The sequence below is a fragment of the Eublepharis macularius genome, chromosome 15 (assembly GCF_028583425.1).
Source record: "Eublepharis macularius isolate TG4126 chromosome 15, MPM_Emac_v1.0, whole genome shotgun sequence".
NCBI classification, from domain to species: domain Eukaryota; kingdom Metazoa; phylum Chordata; class Lepidosauria; order Squamata; family Eublepharidae; genus Eublepharis; species Eublepharis macularius.
In genome coordinates, this window is record NC_072804.1 from 46,277,762 (window position 1) to 46,302,726 (window position 24,965).

Genomic DNA, 24,965 nt, shown 5'->3' on the forward strand with positions numbered 1-24,965 from the left:
TTATCTTATTTTAAAATCAAGCCTTTTTTCCAGTTCCTCACAGTCCTATAGAATGTTAATAGATCTTATAAAAAGCATATTGTGTTTGACAATCATTTCGGACTTACAGGACCAAAAAGAATCCCGTATTTTTTCACCTGCTCCAGCAACTTGGCTTGAATCCTGCCTTTTGCCTGTACCTCAAACGTGACTACAGGGAATGGATTCCACACTACCCCTTTTTACAAATTATCCAGCACATCATGCGCTCACAAGCTCCCATGAGCAAAGAGAGGGGGCTGGATCCTTTTGGCTTTCCCACTGGCAGAAGAGGGAAGAAATCTTGTGCCATGAATTGTGGTGCATGTCTGGACAATGGCTGTGACAAAGAGGAGAACTGGGCAAGAGTGAGAAGGAAAAAATCAGTAGGACCAGTACAATAGCAACACACAGCCCACACTTTCTGTTAAGAGTTACCAACTGACCAGGGATAAAAAACAACAACAACCCAGTCAGCTTTCAGTTTGTTTGTTTCAAGTTGATTACTAGCAAGGCAAGATACAAAGGCCGCAGGGTTGGATCCAGTCAGTATTTTCTTCTCAGTCTCACCCAATTCCCTTATTACAGCTCACATCCTATATGGCTTTTATCCATGAAGGTCCAGTGGTCCCCAGCAACAGGAGGGGGCCTCAGCCACAGGACAACTGGGACGCCTGCCCTAGGCCCTGGATTGGGTGGGGCAACCTCCTATACACACCCTCAACAGAAGAGGAAAGAAGAGGAAGAGTAGGCAGGCCACGGCCACTCATACCCACCTGGTTCGGCAGTGGCCACACATACCTGCCCTCTGTAAGGCTCGGGCAGCTGCCGTCTTAGTGGCAGCCATGTGTGCCTTGCCCACCTTGCATGAGGTAAAGACCATCCCTTGCTTGAGTCTGGTGGGCTCTGGCAGGAGAGTGGTACTAATTCTGCCCAGGGCCTCAGAATCACTAAGACCACCTCTACCCAGCATACCTATTTGGTAGTCAAAAGGAAACCCCTCTTCCCTTTGACTACCAAAGAGGTAGCCCGCTGTGTCCCCCTCAGCCTTTTTCTTATCTGTCCATGTGAGGTGAATAGTCTGTGTCTTCAGGGAATCCACCCTCAGAGTCAAAGCTGCCCACCCCCACAGCCACCACGATTGTTTTTAACACCATGAGTTGACAACTTGTTTCCCATTTGAAAGCCACTATCAGAACGGCAGGACCCTGATGCAAATAGGAGACATTCTACCACCACCACCACCCCCCACACACAACTCTATGGTGCATTACACCATTCACCACACCCACGGCAGTATCCATTCTGAAAACAGGAAGTACCAATCTTCAGTGAGATTGTTATGCCATCATTCATATGGCACAACCTCAGTGCTGGATCTAGTGTTTCCGGTGCCAGGGACAAGCGAAGTTTGGCTGCCTTCGCTGGCGCTGCATGATTCACCTGCCCCACAGGACACAGGGAGCACGCGGCAAGCTGGCTGCACCCTCAGTGGGGCAGGCAAGTGGTGCGGGCAGCCTCCAAGCTCTCCATGCCATTCGCCTGCCCAGCTGAGGGGGCGGCCAGCTTACTACGCGCTCCCTGTGTCCTGCTGGGCAAGCGAATGGCACAGGTGGCCGCTCAGCCGCTCGCGCTGCTGCCAGTGCGCTCCTGGTGGCTGGCAGCTGTGCCTGGCGCCCCCTCTTTGGCGGTGCCAGGGGCAGACTATCCCCCCTTCCGCCCCTCAATCCCACCCTGCACAACCTTACAGTCTCCTATGGCCATAAATCACCGTGTCACCTCCCAATATCTCCTCACACCCGTATGCTCTCCCCTATCCTCTCCCACTCCATCTCCTCACCATTGAAGGAAAGGGGCGTTCCCAAGTGCATAAGAGCAATGTCGTTGCTGTTCTCTTCGCTGTTGGGATCCAGGAAAGGCCGATACCCACCGTGGTACACGACACTCGTCACCCCCACCTGCAGCCCCTTGGCCGAGAGCTGAGAAACAGCACCTGCGAACACCCACCACCGATTGACCACTCGATTCCTCCTACAGGCAGAAATTGCAGAAGAAAGGCAGCTATCAGTGTTGGGGGTGCACATTTGGAGTCTGACAAAGCAAAAAGTGAAGCAATTCCTCCCATCACACCTTGGGGACCCTATTCGGCTAGAAAGGCAGCACAGAAACATTTTATAGAAATCAAATTAAAATAATTACATAGATAAACACACAGATAATATAAATAGGTAACATAATAGATTTCACCATTATGTTGCCCTGCATATTATCCATTGCTTTAAATATGTACTCCTATATACTACCTGTATTTCATGTTGTTTAATGTAAGTCCTAGAACTGATTATGTTCTGTCTCAGCAATTCTTCAACCCCGTACTGGATCCTTGCTAATGCTATGTCTTTGTAAACTTATATTCATTTACCCTATGACATTGTTTATGGAAATGTTCTTGATGCTGTATGGAAATGTCTGCCCTTGTCCTTGCTACTGATTGTACTAATCTCACACTATGTAATCCGCCTTGAGTCTCAGTGAGAAAGGCAGAATATAAATGACAGAAATAAAATAAAAATAAGTAAAATAAATTCTGTTTGTTAACGAAATTTTGGATTTTCATATATGCCATGATTCAAAACTTACTGTGTAGAGTTATGTAGCTATGTAGAAGGACATGTCACCCTTACAAAAGTAGGATTGGTCTTCAAACTATTTACTGTTGCTAATCAGCAACTGCATCAAAATGGGGAAAATGAGAACCTCCCACCAAGGGTGAATTGTTCCACCATGTGCCTTATTATGTAAATTGTCAAAGGTCTAAGTTCAGATAAAGTTGTTGAGCGCTCAAGTTCAGAGTGCCCAAGTTCAGATAAAGTTGTTGAGTGCTAGAAATTGTTTATAATATTTTGGAATGCTAATATAATGTTCCCTTTTGCTTGTAGGTCAGAATTAGCGTACTCGCTCAGGATCACAAAGCAGAAACTGGTGTGTTCAGAATAGTATCCATTTATTAACAAGGAGATACAGGGATAGGAGCAACTGGTTTCAGAACTGGTTTCAGAACTGGTTTCAGAATCCTAGGGTTGGGATGTCAACCTCAAGGTCGGGTCTGGCAATCTCTCAATACTACAACTGATCTCCAGACTACATTGCTCAGTTGCCCTGGAGAAAATGGCAGCTTTGGAGGGTGGATTTTACAGTATTATACTCTGCTGAGGTTCCCCCTCCTCAAACCCTATGATGGCAACCTTATGAAAGTTGGCCACTATCATAACATTAATGCACATCCAGGTTGCAACTTACTCTGGGAAGCAGTGTGCAGCTGTGACAACCCACTCGTCAGAGATGATGGAGCCCCCACAAAGGTGAGTTCCGTCGTAGCGCAGGCTGACTTGCCATGGCCACTTGCCCAAACTGGCATCTTGGCCCCCTACAATCCGATCCATGGGTAACTTGCGGCGTCCACAATCTGCAAAGTATTTTGATCTTCAGATGTAGAATGCTGGCCCAAATATGCCCACCACCATTCCTTCCCAAGTCTCAGACTTCATGGGAGATATCATCTTTACATGTATTTTGTATTTTCTATCCCCTCCTTGGCCATGACGAGATCCAGGGCTTTCTCGGTTCTGGCTCCTACCTGGTGGAACGCTCTGTCTACTGAGACCAGGGCCCGGCGGGATTTATTGTCTTTCCACCAGGCCTGTAAGACAGAATTGTTCCGCCAGGCTCATGGCTAAGGTTGGGCCTCTGCCGGCCTGGGTGGGGGAAAGGAAATTTAAACACCCTCCTGTGAAAAACTGTCCACCACAGTATACATGCAAAATATTATAAGTCTTCCTGATGCTGCCACCACACAATACAAATGTTTTAAATTGTTCTAAATGTTTTAAGATATTTTAAAGTGTTTTACATTGTTTTTAAATGTTGTTAGCCACCCTGAGCCTGTTTGCAGGGAGGGCGGGATATAAATATGAAATAATAAAATAAAAATGGGGGCAGAGGTTGAGCAGGTATTCAAACCAAAAAAAGGTCAGATCTTGTTGCAAATGTGCACAGCAAATTTCATTCCAATTATCTCAATCTTCAGCAGTTACATATACCAAATGGAAGGCGGAATGATCAGATTAAAACAAGGGTCTCACTTGGTTAGGTAAATACAAAAAGTCTGAGGTTTCTCACAGATTCCCAAGCACTGCCCACACTGCTTAATTTATATACTTAACCCTTTCAGCTATTTCCCCCTTTTTTTAACCAACCATTCTCCAACAGAAAGAATGTAGGTTTCCGTTAGTTACTGTCAAGGAACATATTATTAACAGTCAGTTGATTCAAAGATGAACTGATTCTTTTTTAACCCATTTGGTTGTAACGTTTCCACCTGTATAAGATCACATAAAAACTCACTGGATGACCCCCAAGTATGTCAGAATTGGTCCACCAGAGCTTTTGTGGCAAGGTTCAGAAACTCCCAAAGAGCATCCAAGTGCGAGCATGTGAGAAAAAAGGAGAAAGGTAGGTTTGGAATAACAGCATAAGGAGAATTCAAGACTCAGAAGCATGACTGAATGAAAGACTCAGAAAGAAGAGACAGAGAGACCTACACGTGGATGGGTCAAGTTGATGCCCCTCAAATGCATCCAGATGTCCATACCTTGGCAGAGTGTTGCTAGGAACCGGCCTGTCAGACACTCGCTGCAAGAGAGAGGAAGAGGGGAATGCTCAGCTCTAGAGAGGAAGGAGGAAGTGACACCATTAGAGGTGTATGGATTCCATAACTCCATGCAATTCACGATACGGCACCACTGTACAGTCTCCTGTGCCCGTAAGTCACCAGATCATCTCCCAATATCTCCTCACAACCATATGTGGCACCATTAGAAGGGTATAAATTCCATAGCTCCATGCAATCCACGATCCTAAAACCTCAGCTTTGGTTTGGAAAATAAAGACCAACATTCTAGTCCATAGGGCTGGAAAAATAAGCCTATAAGCGGGGCTTTTTTTCAGCTGGAACATGCTGGAATGGAGTGCTCTTGAAAATGGTCACATGACCCTGCCCCAAGAGGGTAGTTTAGATTGCCCTCTGCGCAGCTGGAGCGGCACGGAGGGCAATCTAAACTACCCTCTGTCTGGAGATCAGGGGGCAGGGCCACCAGCCATGTGACCATTTTCGCCGAGGGTGATTTAAACTTTTAAAAACTCCCCCCTTGTTCCAGCTGACCCAAAGTGACGTCATTGGTCACGTGCGCGCATGTGGTACCAGGGGCACCACCTCCCGCCAAGAGTTGCCCCCCATGCTAGCAACCCGCCGAGTTCCACCACCTCTTTTCCTAGAAAAAAAGCCCTGCCTATAAGTGTATACTCAAAGTCTTGTAATTCAAAAGCTAAGGTGGAAAGCGAATAAAGATTCCCAGGAGCTCTGAAGATCTTCCTTCCCCTCTCGGTGACTAGCCAAAGCACCACTGAAAATAAGCAGATATATGAAAATTTACTTGGGATCTTCTGCATATAATACAGAAGCTATGAGCCATGGCCCCTCCCTCCTGCATGAGCATTTGATTCAGTAGGATCCACATTTATCATTTCAGTTGCTAAGCCAAGTTCACCCAGCAGCTGAAGGACATGCTAAGGGTTCTTTGTTTTGGAAGGTGTTCTTCCACCTTAGTTTCCCGCTGCCCAAAAAACTGGGAAGTTATGAATCAAACCAGGAAGAAAGGTGATCATCCCAACATTGCCGCTGAACAGGATCCAAGGGCCACTGACTGGGATCCCAGACCTTCCTAGGGGCGTGTTATGGGTCACACACCGAGGGAAGACCACAGAGCTCTTTGCGAGATAAAGCAGCTCATCTTGTACCTTACCACACAACAATGGCCTCGTTGAGCCTTCGGGCAAAAGGCAGGCGGGACTCATCCACACAAAAATAGCCAGAAGTCCCGTTGACCCCCGCCGTGTCAGCAGACAGGACAGAATGCGAGAGCGATCTGGAACGAAGGCGGAAGAGCTGAGAATGCGTTGGTTTTATTAGACTGCTCTCCAATTAGCTTAAGATCAAATCGAGTGACCAACTTAAGAGTCATTAACCTCACCAGGGCTGCCAAGAGCCACCAAAGGACAATGAATCCCTGGGAGGAGACTTTCACATCACATGTGAGAATACCCCCCTCAAAAACAATAGAACAAACACGAGATGTTTGAGTAGAACAGGTATGCTGTTCCTCTCCTGAAATATCTGGTGTTATGTATTGAGCTAGCTTCGGGGAGAACTAGGCTCCTAAGGTAACCAATCCTATCACGAATTGGGATGTCAGCAACCAATCATTATTCCTTGGACGTGAGCCAATTGCAATCAAGTAAACAGGATGCCTTTTGTTTAGTGCATGCAAATGAAGGATCCTAAAGCCCACGGTCTTATTGGGTTGTTATGGATATGGGGTGGAGTTGGGAGTGTATATATTGTGGCCCCCTCGGGGCCGGTTGTTCTTCTCTTGTACAATAAACTATACTATGAGCTGAAACATAATATCTTGCCTGCCTGCCTGGGTCCCTATAAACAGATTGAACCCTTGGAATATTGTAAGAAGAAGGTGAAAGGGGGACAAAGTACTTTGCATCTCAGAAAGCAAGAAATGTCTAGCTTCTTTGCCGTTTTCCGTACCCCAGAACTGCAAGTTGATTAACCTCCTCCATCTCCTATGCAATTATCGGTCGATCTATTTAGTTATTGTTTAGCCAGAAAATTTATATGTTGTCTCTCCAGGGAACTACTCAAGGCAGCTATCATATATTTGATGTCAAAGCAAAACAGTACAGAACACATCCCCCACCCCCACAAAATGTATTTATCATTTAGAAAAGATTTATGCCCCCTCTCCAGGAAACCGTTCCAAGGCACCTTATAAAATAAAGCATAAAAACATTCAAAATATAATAATTAAATCCAGCATTAAAAGCCCAGCCAGAACATAAAAACAAGGAGCTACTTAAAATAAATTTAACCATGTCCAGGCTAAAAACAACATAAAACGGTGTTTTTTTTTAAAAAAATCAGCCACTTAGGCAGGGTAAAAAGATCGGGTAAACAAAAACATTTTGGCCTAGTGCCTAAAGTGAGCAGAGTAGGTGAGCCTCAAAAGGAAGGGTATTCCATAGGCAGGGTGCCACCACTGAGAAAACCCTGTCTCTGATTGCTACCCACCCCGCCTCTAAAGGTGGGGGGCACAGACAGCAGGGTGTGTGAAGGAGATCTTAACTGGTGGGCTGGATAATCTGGGGGCAGACAGTCCTCCAGGTACCCTGGCCCTGGGCCATTTAGGGCTTTAATGAAAAGAAACCAGCACTTGGATTGAGCGTGGAAACAAATGGGCAGCCGTAACATCCCCCCAGCTGCTTCTCCCTGCTACTATCTCACCCCCTCTGCCAATACTCCTCAGTCCTGACCCTGCATAGCCCAGGCTCGCTCACACGTACCTGATGAATCCCATCTCCTCACAACCCAAGGTTGCCATCTGGGCATCAGCAGGAGAGGAACACAGAAGTCTCCATTTGCCTTCGCTCTCGTCGTACAAGGTGAGGCGCAGGTCTCCAGGACTCACCTGAACTGCAGGGAATGTCAAGGTAACAGTAAGCATCAGCCCCAGCATTCATCCCATGCCCTTTCTGCACTTCAGTTCAGATACAGCCATGATTTTAACTGCTGTTAGCTGGGGAAACCAGGGTTCAGTTTGCAGTTTGCAAACCCTGGTTTGCCTTTCCTCTCTTTGTTTAGGCCAGGTGACTTCTTGTGTTAGGAAGTCACCAAGGAACAAGAAAAGATTAAGTCAGGATGTTTGCATTTATACATCACACAAAATCACAGTCAAGACTAACTTTGGTTAATAAAACAACCTCAAACCCTGGTTTGAAGGGCCTTACTTAACCATGGTTAGTGGAGTGGCTCACATTCAGACAATCACACTAAAAATTGTTAGCTTCATTACGGCAGAGTTTTGCATTATGTCAGAACTGAGCCAATATCTTCCTTTAGGGGCCAATATCAAGAGAACAATCCCAAGGCAAAACAGCCAAGCCTAGGGGCACATCTGAATGTGGAAGCAATTCTGCTTAGAAAGAGCTTGGAGAAAAGCACAGTGGCTTTGGTAGGGCACTGCCAGTTCCACCCCTAGCAGGATTAACTGGAAAGGCAGACAAATCTGGTTTTTCTATGCCCCTGGATCACATCTGTAACTCAGACTTCTTTTTAAAGTTAAAAAATACAGTCCTATATAGTCACTTTCTGATACTTCAATTCTGGGGTCATTTCGTAGAAAAAGCACTGGAGGAACTATTAGCATAACTCATTAGCATATGCCATGCATATGCCATGCCCCTTGGCATCACCAGAAGTGTGTCATTAGCATAACTGATTTGCACATGATGTGATTTGCATATGATTGATTTGACATCACCTATCCTGGCTGTTTTGGACCCAATCCTGGCCATTCAGGGCTGAAATTGGGCCCAAAATGGCAGAAAGGGGCTGAAAATTGTAGAAAAGGGGCCCAAAATGGTCAAGATCGGGCCGCGGCTGAGTGGAAGAGTGATCCACCACCCATCAGGCCGTTTCAGCCCCAATCCAGGCTGAAATAGGCCCAAAATGGCCGAGCGTCAAGTGGGCGGGGCCACCTGACATGTGGGGAACTGCCGGAACTGCATTCCTGCGCGTTCCCCCTCGAAATGAGCCCTGCTTCAGTTATTAAAACTACATCAGTGAGAAAGAATCAATATCCATACAACAGTGAACATTCAGACAGGCAGGGAAGTATAGTGGCTAGAGTGTCAGAATAGGATCTGGGATTCCCAGGTTTGAATCCCCAACCTGCTGTGGAAGCTTGCCGAGTGATCTTGGGCCAGACCCACACTATCAGCCTAACCCACCTCACAGGGTTGTTGTGAGGACAGAGGAGAGGAGAAGTAAGTTGCTTTGGGTCTCCATTGTGGAGAAATCTGGGGTATAAATACGGGAACAGCCACAAACTGAGGCAGCCTGCCAGGATACAGAAAAGCCAGTGCTGTCTCTAGGTGTCTTCATTCACAACCCATTGCATTTGTATTAAAAAAAAGAGGTATTAAAAAAATAGTAGATAATGTCACAGGTGTATACAGATCTTGACATATGCAAAAAAAAAAGTCCCTGCCCAAGGAAACTGCAAGCATTCTTCAAAAGAAACTAGATAACAGAGAGATGGGAAGGGAGGAACCACAGAGCCACATGTAAGAAGGAACAAATAGACCCAATTGTGATTATACATTCAAGTATTGTGATTATGTCGAAGACTAATCAAGACTAATGCTTGCTCGGTAAGCTTTGTCTTTAATCAATGAACACAGGAGAGCAAATTTTAATGGGTGGGAATGCTTGGCATTTTTCAGGGTTGGGCTATTGTTATGAATCTGGCCTGTCTTGGTAAATGTGAATCACTAGGAGAGCTCTCCCAGATGGAGGGCCAGGATTTGACACAACTATTCACCTTTCTGAACAGTTCCCTGAATTCACCTTCGAAAGGTGGGGTGGGGGTAGTCTGAAAGCAGATTGTGTGCGTGAGAAAGGAAGAGAGCTGTGAGTTTAGTGATAACAGGAGACAAAAACCTTGAGAGAGGCAGGGAGGGAGGGAGTCAAATTAGGATCTGGAAGAGCCAGGTTTGATTCCCCGCTCTGCCATGGAATCTCACTGTCACACACTCTCAGCCTAACCTAACTCACAAGGTTGTTGTGAGGACGGAATGGAAGAGAGGATAACGTTGCATGCTGTTTTGGGTCCCCGTTGAGGAGAAATGTGGGGTATAAATGAAGTCAATAAATAAATACAATTTGGAAAGCTAATAAAGGAACACCATGCGCTCCAACATCAACTTGAGACCTTTCTTGATGTTTCTTAAATGCATCTATTCCATGGCAATTTGTCCATGGCAATGTTCCCAAGTTATAATTTAGGGTTGCCAACTGGGGCCTAGTATGCAGATCTCCCAGAATTACAATTGATCTCCAATCTTCAGAGATCAGTTCCCCTAGACAAAATGCCTGGTTTGGAGGGTGGATTCTATGGCATTATACCCCACTGAGGTTCCTCCCATCCCCCATTTCTCATGCTCCACCCATAAATCTCCAGGAATTTCCCAACCCTTTTATAATGAACTGTTCCAAAAGGACTGATGGATTAGCTAGCTAGTATATGGCTAGGGAAATGAGAGCCATTGATGCCTAGTGGATAGTGAAGAGTTCTGGATTTGAATCCCCTCTCTAGCATAGAAACTCACTGAATAATTCTGGACTATACACTCTTAGCCTAAGCAACTTCACCCAGATGTTGTTGTGAGAAATAGAGGAGAGAATGGTGTTGCAAGTTGCTTTGGAGCACCACTGGGGAGAAAAGTGAGGTCCAAATACATAAATACCAATATAAATAAATACAAACAAGCCAGGAAGTCTTTGGTACAGGTGGCACCTTCTGCCTATTGGCAGTACCCTGGCCCACCTTACAGGGTTGCTGTTTCTGAAAAAAAAAACCCTATTTAAAGCGCCAACAGTAAGCCAACTGGGCCCTACAATGCCATGGGTAAAAGATAAAGTACAAAAAAGGACACCCCTCCAAATGAATTCAGAAGCAAAAGGTGGAAAACCACAACAGGAGGGCGAATGTAAATAACCCAATCAGTAACATTTTATAAAGGATTTAATAAATAGTAAAGTGACTGGTGCTCTGGTGAATTAAATAAGTTCAATAAATATATCTCATGACTATTGGTATGTCTCATAAATACAGGCTATTCCTTTAAATTGTAAAAATGCTCAAAGCTGCAAAATATCAAAGAGACAGTCCTTAAATACATAAATAACAAGGAAGTTATTTTGCAGCTTTGAGCGTTTTTGCCTGGCGATCATACAAAACCATTTTGTTGTTGCTTACAGTTTAAAGGAATAGTCTGTATTTATGAGACATACCTATATCCATGAGATATATTTATATATATTAACTTATTTAATTCATCAGAGCACCAGTCACTTTACTATTTATTAAATCCTTTATAAAATATTACTGATTGGGTTATTTACATTTGCCCTCCTGTTGTGGTTTTCCACCTTTTGCTTATGGGTAAAAGAGGCAGAACCGACATACTCACCAACATACAGACTCTCGCCTTCGCTTCCCAGCACAGACATCACTGCAACAGAGGACAGACACAAGGGCAAAGTCAGAACACCATTCGGCCCAAGTCTGGGACCAACAAGGGGCTTCTTCTGCAGGAATTCTGCTCATGTTTGACCATCCAGATCAGAGGAATGTATGCCTTATCCTGTACTAAGTCAGACCATTGGTTCATCTCACCTAGAAGAGACTGGCAGCTCCTCTCCCATGACCTGAGAAGCAGTTCCCTATCACCGACTTTCAAAAGGGGGGTAGACTGAATCGGAGCCTTTTCTCTATGCAAAGCATGGGCTCGACTACTGAGAGCCGAACCACACAATACGAATTACATGAGACTGAGCGAGTGTCAGGAGTCCTGTCTTACCCCAAATGCCCGTGTCCAGCATTCTCTCGATGAGCACGTGTCCTGGTCCAGGCAAGGATTCTTAATGCTATGTTCGAGTGGGGCCACGACGGCGCATGTTCACAGTCGCAACCAGTAAGTCGACAATGCAGAGTGAGGTGTATAATATTTTGGGCAGGGGTCATCGGTGGGGGCAACCTGGGCAGTTTCCAGATGGCTTACCTGCCTCCGTAACGTCACGCCATCTTGCGGGGAAAACGTGAAATATCGCGTTTTCCCCGCAAGATGGCGCGACGTTCTGGAGGCAGGTAAGCCGTCTGGAAATGGCCCTGCTTTGGTTCCTTGCGGCCTCTCAGTAGGGCAACATGAAAAAACTGGGGGATGGGAGTAGTAGCATCTCATGATGAGGTCTGGAGCTCTTCCTTGTCTTCCAAGGAAGAGCTCAGCAGCATGTGTGAGAGAGAAGTGAGTCCCCACCTGCATTCCCCCCCCACAACCCCTGGGTTGGGCTCCGGGGGATCTGACAACCCTAGGGAATATAGGCGTCTTCTCTCAGAAACGACCTCGTTCATACTTGCAAAGTGCCGTTAGTGATAGATGCTCACCTATCGCCCAGATTCCAGCGCCTATCCCAGCTAGCAGCAGGAAGCCACAGGCTATCACAGCCACCACTTTCGACAGAGAACAACTGTGTGCTTTAAGGCCTCCTGGAAAACACAGAAGAGATGTTTGGCCAGCGACAGCATCCATCCTACCCAGAACTCACTCGCCGACTACACAAGGCTAACATCTCCACCAGAGGTCATTCAATGTTCACCTCCTTAAGCTTCGTCGATGTGGATTCCCCCTTGACAAGTATAAGATGCATACAACATCACTCCCAACTCCTGTTCTCCCATGTCCCTAACAACACGATATGCTGATCCCGGGTCCATCCCTGGCTCTGCCCTAGGGCCAAGCTGCAAGTGACAAATGACACTTGAACGGCAAGTGTATTTCTACCTGTTCACTTGCCCTCCACTCTATCCACTTGCTGTTCAAGTGTCGTTCATCACTTGTAGTTTGGCCCCAAGTCTCATTCATCAGATGAGCGCAGGGAGTGTCTGCAGGGGACATGCAGGGGACCAATTCGGATTAGGCCCCTTTGTGGCTGAGAATCTAAGTTTTACCTAGGAACGTCCAATGTACCTCTGCTTGACATCATCCCAGGATAAACTCAGGAATAATGTATACTGTATTCAGGCCTTCACATGCACCCTAACTTTTCTCCAGCCTGTCAACAATGGGTTGGTCTATGGTTGCCATCCTCCAGGGAGGGCCTGGATTTCTCCCAGAATTACAAATGATTTCCAGACTACAGAGATCTGTTCCCGTGGAGGAAATGGCAGTTTGAGAGACAGGACTCTATGTTATTATTTGCTTGTGAAAAACTACAAGGCATAGAAAGATGATGATGATATAACATTTGATTTATATACCACCCTTCAGGATGACTTAACACCCACTCAGAGCGGTTTACAAGAGTGTTGTTATTAGCCCCAGAACAACAATCACCCTGTGAGGTGGGTGGGGCTGAGAGAGCTGCAGAGAGCTGTGACTAGCCCAAGGTCTTCAAGTGGAGGAGTGGGGAATCAAACCCGGTTCTCCAGACTACAGTCCTGCTGTTCTTAACCACTACACTCTGGGTAAGCAATAGGTACGCATAAAATCCATATAGGCTCTTTTAAATTGCAGAGGGTGGGCCCAACGGCAATCACATCCCTGCACTCCACACATACTGTTCCTCAATTCTCCACTGAGTACTCTCCTCAAACTCCACCCCCAAATCTCCAGGAATTTTCCCAACCCAGAGTTGGCAACCCTAGGGTCCAGTAACTGTTGTGTGGTGGCCTTCACACATTAGGAGTGATTTAATTATTCTGTTTATTAGATCTTTTTGTTTAAACTGGTCTCTCTTTGTAAGATCTTCTCCCTCCTTTGCATCTGATGAAGAGAGCTGTGGCTCTCGAAAGCTTATGCTACAATAAAGTTGGTTAGTCTTTAAGGTGCTACTGGGCTCTTTACTATTTTGCAACTACAGACTAACACGGCTAACTCCTCTGGATCTCTCCCTCCTTTGTAAATACAGAAAGCCAGTACGGAGGAGTACTTAAGAGTCCCAGTTTAGGATCTGGGAGACTCCATTCAAATCTCCACTCTGCAATGGAAGCAAGAGCCAGTCACACCTTCTCAGCCTAGCCTACCTCACAGGGTTGTTGTGGGATAAAATGGAGAAGAGGAGAACAACGTAAGCTTCTTTGGGCTCCCCACTGGGAAGAAAGGCAGGGTTATCAGTGAAGTCAATAAAATACTAAGTAAAAAAAATGAACATAATCTCCAGTGCATCTGTTGAAAGGAGCTTTGGTTCATGAAAGCTTACACTGGAATCGGTTCTGTTTGTCTCTAAGGTGGCTCTGGGAGTCCTGTTCAGTACTGATGCCGCAGACTTAATACAGCTACCCATCTGGCCCCAAGCAAGTTAGACGTGCGGTGGAATCAGGTGACAGGGCTATCCCCCACAAGACTGGCCAGCTGCAGCAGGAGCCGCCTTGGCAACGAGCCGCTCTGCTACAATAGCGCTCAGGTACGTGACACCTTGATGCTATTCGTTCAGCTCCATCAGAACGGGAAAGTGCAGGCACGCCCTTTCCTTCTCCAGGTTTTTTGAGCGTCAAATCCTGGAGCAGTTTTGGCTTCTATTAATCCCTCGAGATGCAGAGAACTGGTTTGGCAACCACAAAATACATATTCTATGTCGACTCTTTCTTTCTCTCCTTTTCTTTCTAGAACTTGGCATTTATCCTTCAGTAAAAACCAGATTTCTGAAAACTCAGTCTGCCTCTGACTACAATTCAGGGTTCACTGCAAGGAATGAGGATGCTCTCCGGGACAAAGTTTAGTCCTGTTGATTTCAGGACATGAATCGCACAGCCTCTCAAGAGCCTAAGTTTGTCGAGATCACACCCCAAACACACTCTAAAACAGACTGTCAACCATTTGCATTGGCAAGTGGCACTTTCTCAATGTAAGCATAAGAGCGCTGCGGAAGCAGATTTGCATGGTGGAGAAAGAAAACTTCTCTTTTGCTTTGCCATCTGACTGGTGAGATGGCTGGTATTTTTGCTTACAGCCTTTAGCCACCCCTTTTCCAATTAAAACAGCTCAACAATTCAAACTTGAAATAACAACCATAACTAGGGTTGCCACCCTCCAGGCAGGGCCTGGAATTCTCCCAGAATTACAACTGTGACGGCAATTTTAAAAGCCCAATGCTATTCTGGGGATTATTAGGAAGGGAATTGAAAACAAATCAGCTAGTATCATAATACCCCTGTATAAATCAATGGTACAGCCTCATTTGGAATACTGTGTACAATTCTGGTCACCACACCTCAAAAAAGATATTATAGCACTGGGAAAAGTGCAGAAAAGGGCAACTAGAATGATTAAAGGGATGGAACACTTCCCCTGTGAAGAAAGGTTAAAGCGCTTGAGGCTCTTTAGCTTGGAGAAACAACGACATGATAGATTATGCATGGGATAGAGAAGGCAGAGATTATGCATGGGATAGAGAAGGTAGAGAAAGAAGTATTTTTCTCCCTTTCTCACAATACAAGAATTCGTAGGCACTCAGTGAAATTGCTGAGCAGTCAGGTTAGAATGGATAAAAGGAAGTACTTCTTCACCCAAAGAGTGATTAACACATGAAATTCACTGCCACAGGAGATGGTGGCAGCTTCAAGCATAGACAGCTTCAAGAGGGGATTGGATAAACATATGGAGCAGAGGTCCATCAGTGGCAATTAGCCACAAGGTATAGATGAAACTGTCTAGGGCAGTGATGCTCTGTATTCTTGGTGTTTGGGGGTGGGGCAATCAGTGGGAGGGCTTCTAGTGTCCCTTTCCCACTGGCAGACCTCCTGAGGACACCTTTTTGGGGGGCCACTGTGTGACACAAGAGTGTTGGACTGGATGGGCCATTGGCCTTATCCAACATGGCTTCTCTTATGTTCTTAGGCTCTCCGGACAGCAGGGATGAGTAGATCCCCTAGAAGAAATAGCAGCTTCCAAGGATGGATAATATGGCATCAGATCCCTTCCCAAATATCCAGGAATGTCCCAATCCGGATTTACATCCATGCACACTAGAGTCACAATGCCTGTAGACTCCTAGAGAACCAGAAGAGCATCTAGGGAACAGCTTACCAGAAGAGGTATGTAAAGGCATCTTCTTTGACTGCTCTGTCACTTCTACAAAGCCTTTTTTATTACAGAGAGCTTTCTTTGGTGGAGTTTTGTGCTTATAGCTATTGAATCTATGGGGAACTGGTTTTGGTGTCTGGCTGTCATCCTATTTCTACATTCTTTGACAAGATTTTAAATGTTACAAAAGTCATTTTAATTTTAGATCCAGAGGAGTTAGCCATGTTAGTCTGTAGTCTCAAAATAGTAAAGAGTCCAGTAGCACCTTTCAGACTAACCAACTTTATTGTAACATAAGCTTTTGAGAACCACAGCTCTCTTCATCAGATGCATCTTTCTCTGACTCTCATTCACAGAAATATGAAACCTGCTCAGGCAGCACACAGCTGGCCTCCCTTTCCCTGACTGAGTGTCCTTTCCCAAACATGCTCAGTTCAGGTTCCCCACGGGTTATATTTCTCTCATAAACACTTCAACATACTCAGGCAGCACACAGCCAGCCTGCTTTCTTCTGACTACCTTTTCTCTCCTCCCTGTCAGTCTCAAACTGCATTCACTCCGCCCACAATGTCAGTCAACCAATCATATCGCTCACTCATTCCTCTCTTTCACCCCCACTCTTCACCTAGCTCAAACCAAGCATTTAAAGATACATGCACCCATTTCTTGAAATCATTACAACTTCAGTAGCACCTTTAAGACTAACCAACTTTATAGTAGCATAAGCTTTCGAGAACCACAGCTCTCTTCATCAGATGCCTCTGACGAAGAGAGCTGTGGCTCTCGAAAGCTTATGCTACAAGAAAGTTGGTTAGTTGTAAAGGTGCTACTGGACTCTTTATTATTTTGTGGTAAAGAGTCAGCCGCATTAGACTAACCTAAGTAGCCATCTGGAATTTGCCCGCTATGAAGAAACAGACCCATGGAAAGGTCACCAGATGGATGGGCAGCCTCAGTACCTTTTTTGCTGGTCAAAAATGGACCCCTCCTGATGTTTTCACTAACAGAAAAGCTGGTTGGATCCAATCCAGGCCAGTACGAAGCAGTCAGATGTGTTAATGTTTAATTGCAGCTCTGGCTGGTGGGTGGGGGAGACCACAGCATTCGAAGAGAAGGAATGGGGCCCTTTCGAAATAAAAATCCAACTCACCGTCTTTTTCAGCCATTTCAGAACCGGTTAATGATCAATCCCCTCTGTGTTCTCTCTTCAGAAATCCAGGTCCACACGACAGGTGCCTTGGAAACAGCCTGGAGGTCCTACAGGCAAGAAATAAAGAACCACCGCTGTCAAGAAACCTTCAGGCTTAGCGGGCTGCTAAAAATCCAAGATGGGAGCCAAGAAATGGGAACCAGGATGGCGCTTTGGTTATGGGATGGACAGATCTGGGTTCAAAACTCCACTCTGCTACAAAGCTTACTATGTGACCTTGGGCCAGCTACGCTCTCTCAGCCTAACTAGTTATGAGGAAATAAAATGTAGAGAACAATGGACACCACCACCGAGTTCCTTGAATGAAGGGTGATATAAAAATGTACTAAACAAATAGGTAAAATTCTGGTTTCAGTATCACCCGTAAAGGTGAATCATATGCAAATGACTGGTTCTCAGTCTTACCACCACCTCCCCTCCACCTTCACAGTCTACAATATGGGAATACCAGTATGGGAATACCACTACCAACCCATCTTACAAGGCCGTAGTAAAGATTATGCTTTGAACATGGCAAAAATGAGTTTAATTGGAAGTGTTATTCCAAAATGGATAGGGAAGATGTACCTATGGGGAAGGGATGCAGCAGTCAGCAAAGATGGTGAGGGGTCTGGAGACCAAGTCCTATGAGGAAAGGTTGAAGGAGTTCAGTATGTTTAGCCTGGAGAGGAGACGACTGAGAGGTGATATGATAACCCTCTTTAAGTACTTGAAGGGCTGTCATATAGAGGATGGCGCGGAGTTGTTTTCCACTGCCCCAGAAAGTCTGACCAGAAACAACAGGTTTTCGGCTAAACATTAGGAAGAACTTCCTGACAGTTAGAGCGGTCCCTTAGAGGAACAGGCTTCCTCAGGAGGTGGTGGGCTCGCCTTCTTTGGAGGTTTTTAAGCAGAGGCTAGGTGGCCACCTGACAGCAATGCCGATTCTGTGAACCTGGACAGATCATGACAGGGAGGGCAGGAAGGGTTACATCAGTGCTTGGTTCTCGTAACCATTTCTTACATGCCCAGGGTAATGCCGATTGGCACCTTGGGGTCATGTAGCAATTTTCCCCAGGCCAGTTTGGCTAGGGATCCTGATGGTGTTTTACCATCTTCTGGGCATGGAGGAGGTGTCACTGGGAGTGGGGGGAGGGGTAGTTGTGAATTTCCTGCACTGTGCAGGGGGCTGGACTGGAGGACCCTGGAGGACCCTTCCAACCTTATGATTCTATGATTCAGTCTGGCGGGGAAGCATAGCTTCTGGCAGCAGAACAATGCTATGTGAGGACCACTCGATCCTATCAAAGAATGCAAAAGAAGTCACAGGAGAGGGGGGACAGTTTTCATGGACAAGAAAACTGCACAGAAGATACTCTTATAGCGGAAACAGGCTGCGGGGGACAGAGTGTGCATGTCACCTAAAGGATGAAATTTTTCTTTACCTGCTCTGCACCATCCCTTAGTTTGAGGCATCTTTATTAGGCAGCTGCTGCCCATGAGGACTCTGCCAAAGGGAAAGAGATCTTGGGAAGGTGGCTCCCCAAGGCTAAAACTTGGCAATGCTGCTCGGCTGCTCATGCCCCGTGAACTGAGGAGGGAATAATGTGTCCGTCTAGTCACTAATGCCCAGACAGTTTATCTATCCAAGTCTCCTCCACCCTTCACTTTTGCTGCATACTAGAAAGATAATAGGGGAGAGTTAATTTCATTCTAGAATTGAGCTGGGTCATTTTATATCATTTCTGCAGCAACAAAGGGTGTTCTTTGGCAAAAGCATCCCATTTTTAAAGGGCTGTGTTAGGACGTTTTTTTTATAGGAGAGGCTGTGAAGGATGGGGGTAGGTTGGATTTTAACCTCTATCGATTCTCTCTAACCTACCAACCCTGCAAACTGTGCAACGTGGCAGGAAACCCAGGAATACATCCGAACATACAAATCCTGACATTCATCTCTCTATACAAGATATCTTACACAGGGATATTCAAGTGTAGGGAGATGAAAGGTTAGCCAGAAAGCCTAGTTTAAAAAGAGCCAAAGGCTCTGTCAATTTCACCTCTTTACACAGAGCCTGCAGAGTTCTCTTCTCAGAGGGTTTGATCATTTCACCTTCTCCTCTTCCAAGGGCCTGTCAATTTCACCTCCCCTTGAAATTAGCAAACCTTCTGGGGGGCTGATGTCCACCAGCTCTGGGTAGAGAGGTGAAATTGATGGAGGCTTTGGATCTGTCTTTTAAAGCTGGCGCGAGATGTCTTGTACAGAAAGACTTAGGTACCTGCAACCCGACACATTTTTCTCATTTGCACTTTCAGAGACAGACTTCAAAAGCTCAAACGTAGCTCAGGGGATGGGCGGGGACCTGCTGTATGCGTTCTGCCAAGAGCTTTAGGGCTGTTTTTCTTTTCTCTCCAGGTGTCTGAGAAAGCAGATGAGTCATTTGTGAATCAAGGGCACTAGAATTCTAAGGTAAATTTAATTTCCTGCTGCTGATATCCTAGCAACAGATCTCCATCCAAAAACACTACTTCCAGCTATTCCTCTATAAAATTGCTTGCTGCAAAGCAAAGATTCAGGCTGGGACTAGTTGCAGGCTGGAGAGAGGAGGGTCACAAATCGCACTAAAAATAAACTTTGCAAACACAGAACAGAGGCCATGGCTACCCAGAATCCACTTCACAAGAAGAATGTCACATCCCTATGTGACATTCACTCATTAGAGCCAAGCTACAAGTGACGCCTGACACAGGTTGGACACTTGTCAGCTTCCCTCAAGTTTTGATGGGAAATGTAGGCTTCCTGGTCTTGCAGCTGTAATGGAGAGCCAAGCTGTAAAACCAGGATGCCTACATTTCCCATCAAAACTTCAGGTAAACTGACAAGTGTCCAACCTGTGTAAGGCGTCACTTGTAGCATGGCTATCGGGAAAGGGCTCTCTGTTCTGTATTTCAGTCCACCTGTAGGCCAAGATTCCAAGATAAAGGTGAGGAATCCATGAGATCAGAGTTTGATCTCAGGGGTTTCCGCCATGAAGGATGGATCAGGTTAATCAAGTCCTAACTGGTCTATTTCCCAACACTGATGGTTCTTTCTCCCTCATCAGTGGAAATACTTAACTCTAGACTAACAGTGCAATCCTAAGCAGAGTTACTCCAGTCTAAGCCCATTGATTTCAATGGTCTTAGACTGGAGTAACTCTGTTTAGGAGTGCACAGAAAATCTCTGAAACTATTGCCTCTATAGAGAATCCTAATTCTCCTTCCAGCTTATCTGAGAAATGGTTTCCCTTAACTGAAAGCATGCCTAATAACGTTATTGACCCTAAATATTGCAGGAACCACATTATTCAGGAGATCTTACTGGACTACTGAGAATTAATATTTTAAGGTCCCTTTTTTGTTATTATAAAGCAGTAACAACTATGGCATATTGAACATTACGTATTAATCTATACTCTTATATGGATCCTAGCTATTGTTTGTGCTAGCTTTCGACTCTGTCATGTTCATATGTTTGTATATTTTTCCAGTTGAAATAAAGTTTGTAAAAGTTTTTTAAAAACCAGTGATATTCATCTTTGATTTTTTTTTCAGGTGTTAAGACTCGCTGGTTGCCAAACCTTTTCACGCAGCTCTGCTCGCGCCACGCCCTGATATAAGATCCCAGCTATTCTCCAGGTTGATTCAGAAGGGGATTTGTGGAAAAAGGCCACAGACAGAGCCAACTAGCCAAATGGCTTATTCAGTCCTCAGAAGACAGCCCTGCCACCCCTCACTTGGGAGTGGGATGAGGAAGCGTGGCTCAATGGTCAATGCAGGTGTAGCCTGCCAAAGGTCCCAAGTTCAATTCCCGACATCTTCAGTTACAGAATCTTGGATAGCAGCTGTCTGGAACACTCTGACTCGGCCCACGTCCCTGGAGAGCAGCTGCCGAGGCAGTTTTGTAAGCGTATCCGGCAGTTTTGAAATGGAAATTGATACCTGTTTTCTAGGGATGGTGTTTAACTCAAGATCACACTAGTTCTTCACAACCTTAAACCACCTTGATTAAAGAACAGTTATAGGTTCAATATCCATTCCCCTTCACTGTTTACTTATGGATAAATTGCAGGTTTCTATTCCCCCCCCCAATTGCAGTTATGTGATCCCCACATTTTGATCTCACCCTCCCTTTAAGGAGTTCAGGGCAACCTATACTATTTATTTAGCATATTTTTATTCTGTCCTTCCACCAAGGAGTCTCATACATCATTCTCCCCTCCTGCACCATTTTATGCTCACAATACCCCTGCGAGGAAGGCTAGGCGAAGAGTGACTGGCCCAAAGTCATCTGGTGAGCTTTGTGACTGTGACAATTTGACCCCAGTAGCACAGAAGAATTGCCTAGAAGGGGTCCATCTAACCCTAGCCCAACTGCAGTACACAATCCACTAGCCTGCCCCACTTTCAAACACCAAGGAGTGACAATGAATGAATGAATTCAGAACACTTAATTCAGAATGCAAAGAATGCGTTATCTCCTGGGCAAATAGCGAGCAGGGCCAGCCAACAGTAAATCTGCATCAAAGAATTCGAGAAACTGACGAAGGAAGCTTTGACTCTCAAAAGTTCATACCCTGGAAATCTAGTTGGTCTTTAAGGTGCTGTTGGACCCGGCTCTGCCAACCAAAACAGCTATGCACCTGAAACTATCTTCCAGAAACTTTGTAGTGCAATCCTAAATAGAGTTACATCTTTCTAAGCCCATTAACTGCATACGATTCAGGAGGGTTAACTCTGTTTAGGATTGTGTGTGTGTTGTGTGTATATGCCCTTCCGACTTATGGCCACCCTATGAATGAAAGACCTCCAAAATGTCCTATCATTATCAGCCCTGCTCAGATCTTACAAACTAGAAGACGTGACTTCCTTTATTTAGGACTGCACCTTTGAAACGCCAAGACGTCCTTTTCTGTAATCGCTACTGTCTTCAATCTGTACACATTTACTTTGTTCGGTAATGTAGTTAAAAATAAAACAACACTTTCCTACACTGAGATATCAGCAGTTTGTTCAGCACCGCAAAGCAGTTCAATTCCTCGCAATGACTATTGGTGCTCGTGCTCAAAACAGTAAGGGACAAATCGTCTGATGAATCATAAGAGACCAAAAAAATTAGCGGGCAGCTATCCGAGAAGGCATGCAACTAAGTCCAAAATTTGGTATCAACGATGGTGTTTTCCTAGAATAAGGTGCTCATTAACATATTGGGGGAAATGTTAAAGAACTGGGAAAACAGATTTTTAAGTGCCGGTTGGGATCAATGGGGGGTAATAAAATGCAGTCCTTGACCCCTTGCCAGGAATGGAGCTAAAGAGGAGGGCAAAGGAGAACGAAAATAGTGGAGGGGTACTTACTACACTGCCCACTTCCTGCTGGAGCTCCCCGGGGGACTCGTCTTCGAGCGAAGGGGGGGTGCGATCTTCATGGCTGGGGAGGCGGAGAGAGGAGAAGGTTGCCTCCGGGCGGGAGCTGCTCAGGGGTTGCCCACCTGGAGCGCAGGGCTGAGCGCGGGGGCCCGATGGCACACCTGGGGAGAGGACTGAGCCGCAGGGAGCCTGGGGGGCGGGGGGCAGGGGGCGTGGCCAGCAACGGGGAGGAGCCCCAAGCCAGGGAAAGGTGAGAGTACAGCTCAAGGGGAGGGGGCGGAGTCAGAATCCTGCGGGGGGGGGAGGGCCGGACGCCTGGCTTCTCTTCCCATTCTTGAAAGTGGGCTCTGAGCTTAAAGAAAAAGAGGCTTCTAGCCAGGACGCCTGGGTTCCTTCGCGGATTTGGAAGTGGACGTGGAATTGCATAGAAGGGGCAGGTGGAACCCATCACTGAACAGATGGAAGGGGTAGATTTGTATAGTTTTGTCCTAGCCAGCAAATCAAGGCGGTGTACCTGGCCCGCCCCCTCCCCGGTAGGTGAGTGACAGTGCAATCCTAAATAGAGTTACTCCAGTCTAAGCCCATTGAAATCAGTGGTCTTAGATTGGAGTAACTCTGTTTAGGATTGCACTGAGAGAGTGTAACTAGCCCAAGGTTACTCGTGCAAGCTTCCAAGCGGAAGGTGAATTTCAACTTGGCAGTGCAATCCTATGCAGTGTTGTCCCAGTCTAAATCGTTGAAATCGGTGGGCGTAGAGTAGGTGAAATCTGAATAGGATTGTGTGGTCGCCCAGTTACTAGTCTGCTAACTCTAACCGCTAGGAAACACTAAAGTGAATCAGAAGGTTCTCTTGTTGGGTCCCTTGAGTAGTCAGGGAGGAGGAGAAAGAGCTTAATTTCTAGAAAAGAAGATGCCAAGGGCTTTAATCAGCCTAGAACTTGTACTCTTTATTAATATTCTTACTGCCACCTTCTCATCTGGAATTCTTTCCTCCTTAATCCTTGAAGGGGGAGCTCTGCTCTACTCAGTAAGGAGGAAAATGCACTTTGCACATGCTCAGGGGCACTTTCTTCCATTGCCGCTAATTAAGTTCTAAACAATACAGAACAATACAGACTATACTCTTCTCTTTCCTATTTCCTCCTTAGTGGCATTATCATGTGCTACGTGTATATTTATTAACTCCCCTTTCCCCCCAAAGTGGCTTACCACATTCTCCCCTCTTCCATTTTATCATCACAACAACCCTATGAGGTAGGTTAAGCTGAGTGTGTGACTGGCCCAAGGTCACCCAGCAAGATTCTATGGTGGAGTGGGGATTCGAACCTGGGTCTCCCAGCTCCTGATGCAACACTCTAACCATTATGAAACACTATGTATGTTGCAAAGAACAGGGTTTAAGGATTTTAAATCTAAGATGATGGGCGGGAGCTGTTTAATCGACTGGCCAAGCCACGCTATTGTTTCCTGTGGCTGATCTGGGAGTCCTCCCACAGTCCCATTTTCTTGTTTTGGCCGGCCTGCCTTAGAACGCAGGCGCTGCCTATGGAGAGAGGCTGTGGATCCACTTCCCTGCCCCCATTGGGCAGCTTCTTGCTCAAAGGAGCCATTGTGCCTGCGAACGCCACACCGCACCTGCCAGCATCACACGAAGGAAGGAGGAGCTGATGACAACATATCCGTCTCACACTCGCACATAAAATGCTGGCAAGAATTTCAGCCTGCAGGGCTTGCCAAGAAGAACTGGCAGAGATACCTCCACCTTCTCTTCAAATACCTTTAGGTTCCCAAATTCCAGTAAACATCGTCTAAGGAAGACAAGGGGCTGTGGGTGAGTGGAGCCCCTGTTTTGCACATAGGAGGTGCCAGGGTTCAATCTCCTGCATCTCCCGTTAAAAGCATCAGAGCAAGTCCCAGGACTCTGGAGATCTGCTGTTAGTCTGAGCAGACAAGGCTGATATTGATAGATTCAGTATAAGGCAGGTAGCTATCTGTGTTCACTTATAAGGAGGAGCTATGGCTCAGTGGAAGAGCCTCTGCTCCTCATGCAGAAGGTCCCAGGTTCAATCCCCAGCATCTCCAGGTAAAAGGATCAGATGGGGGAGGGGAGTGATGTGAAAGACCTAAGACACTGGAGAGCAGCTGCCAGCCAGAGTAGACAATGCAGGAACTGATAGACAAAATAGTTTGACTCAGTATATGGCAGCATCATGTGTCCAAGGAAGAAAGTGAGAGCCTCCTGATGTTTTCCATTCGGATCTGGGATCAAATCTAGTCGGGCCCGAAACATTTTATTTGTGATAAATAAATCGTTATGTAGGCCCCAGAAACCGAATTAAAGGATTCCATGTTTGGGTTGTTAGCAGAGTCTATCGTGTGGTGTAGGAAGTGTGATTATAGGTGGTTGTGAGCTCATTCTGCGGGCTGGTGTGTGCAGGAATGAAAATAATAAAGGCATACATTTGGTTTATATTTAGAAAAGAAATGAGAGTTCTTTATTGCAGGAACTCCATACTCTGATAGGAAAGGAGGAAAGACAGATCCTAACTACCTGTCTAGTCTAAGGATGGACATGGATGCCA

General features: G+C 45.9%; 1 protein-coding gene across 2 annotated transcripts in view; it reads right to left on the bottom strand.

The window, feature by feature from the left end:
• The window catches only part of HPN (hepsin), a 29,092-nt gene extending 6,515 nt beyond the window's left edge, over positions 1-22,577 (bottom strand). Inside the window, exons 1-10 of one of the 2 annotated variants that reach the window (XM_054999359.1) lie at positions 22,372-22,577; positions 19,255-19,395; positions 16,940-17,046; positions 12,153-12,254; positions 11,179-11,220; positions 7,489-7,618; positions 5,880-6,002; positions 4,670-4,710; positions 3,319-3,484; positions 1,859-2,049 (exon numbers count right to left, since the gene is read on the bottom strand). In XM_054999359.1, coding sequence (XP_054855334.1) covers positions 1,859-2,049; positions 3,319-3,484; positions 4,670-4,710; positions 5,880-6,002; positions 7,489-7,618; positions 11,179-11,220; positions 12,153-12,254; positions 16,940-16,955 — 811 coding nt within the window. In that variant the 5' untranslated portion in view covers positions 16,956-17,046; positions 19,255-19,395; positions 22,372-22,577. The remainder of the gene's footprint in view (positions 1-1,858; positions 2,050-3,318; positions 3,485-4,669; positions 4,711-5,879; positions 6,003-7,488; positions 7,619-11,178; positions 11,221-12,152; positions 12,255-16,939; positions 17,047-19,254; positions 19,396-22,371) is intronic. The other variant, XM_054999358.1, reaches the window with a different exon arrangement.
• Between the last annotated feature and the right edge of the window lie 2,388 nt (positions 22,578-24,965).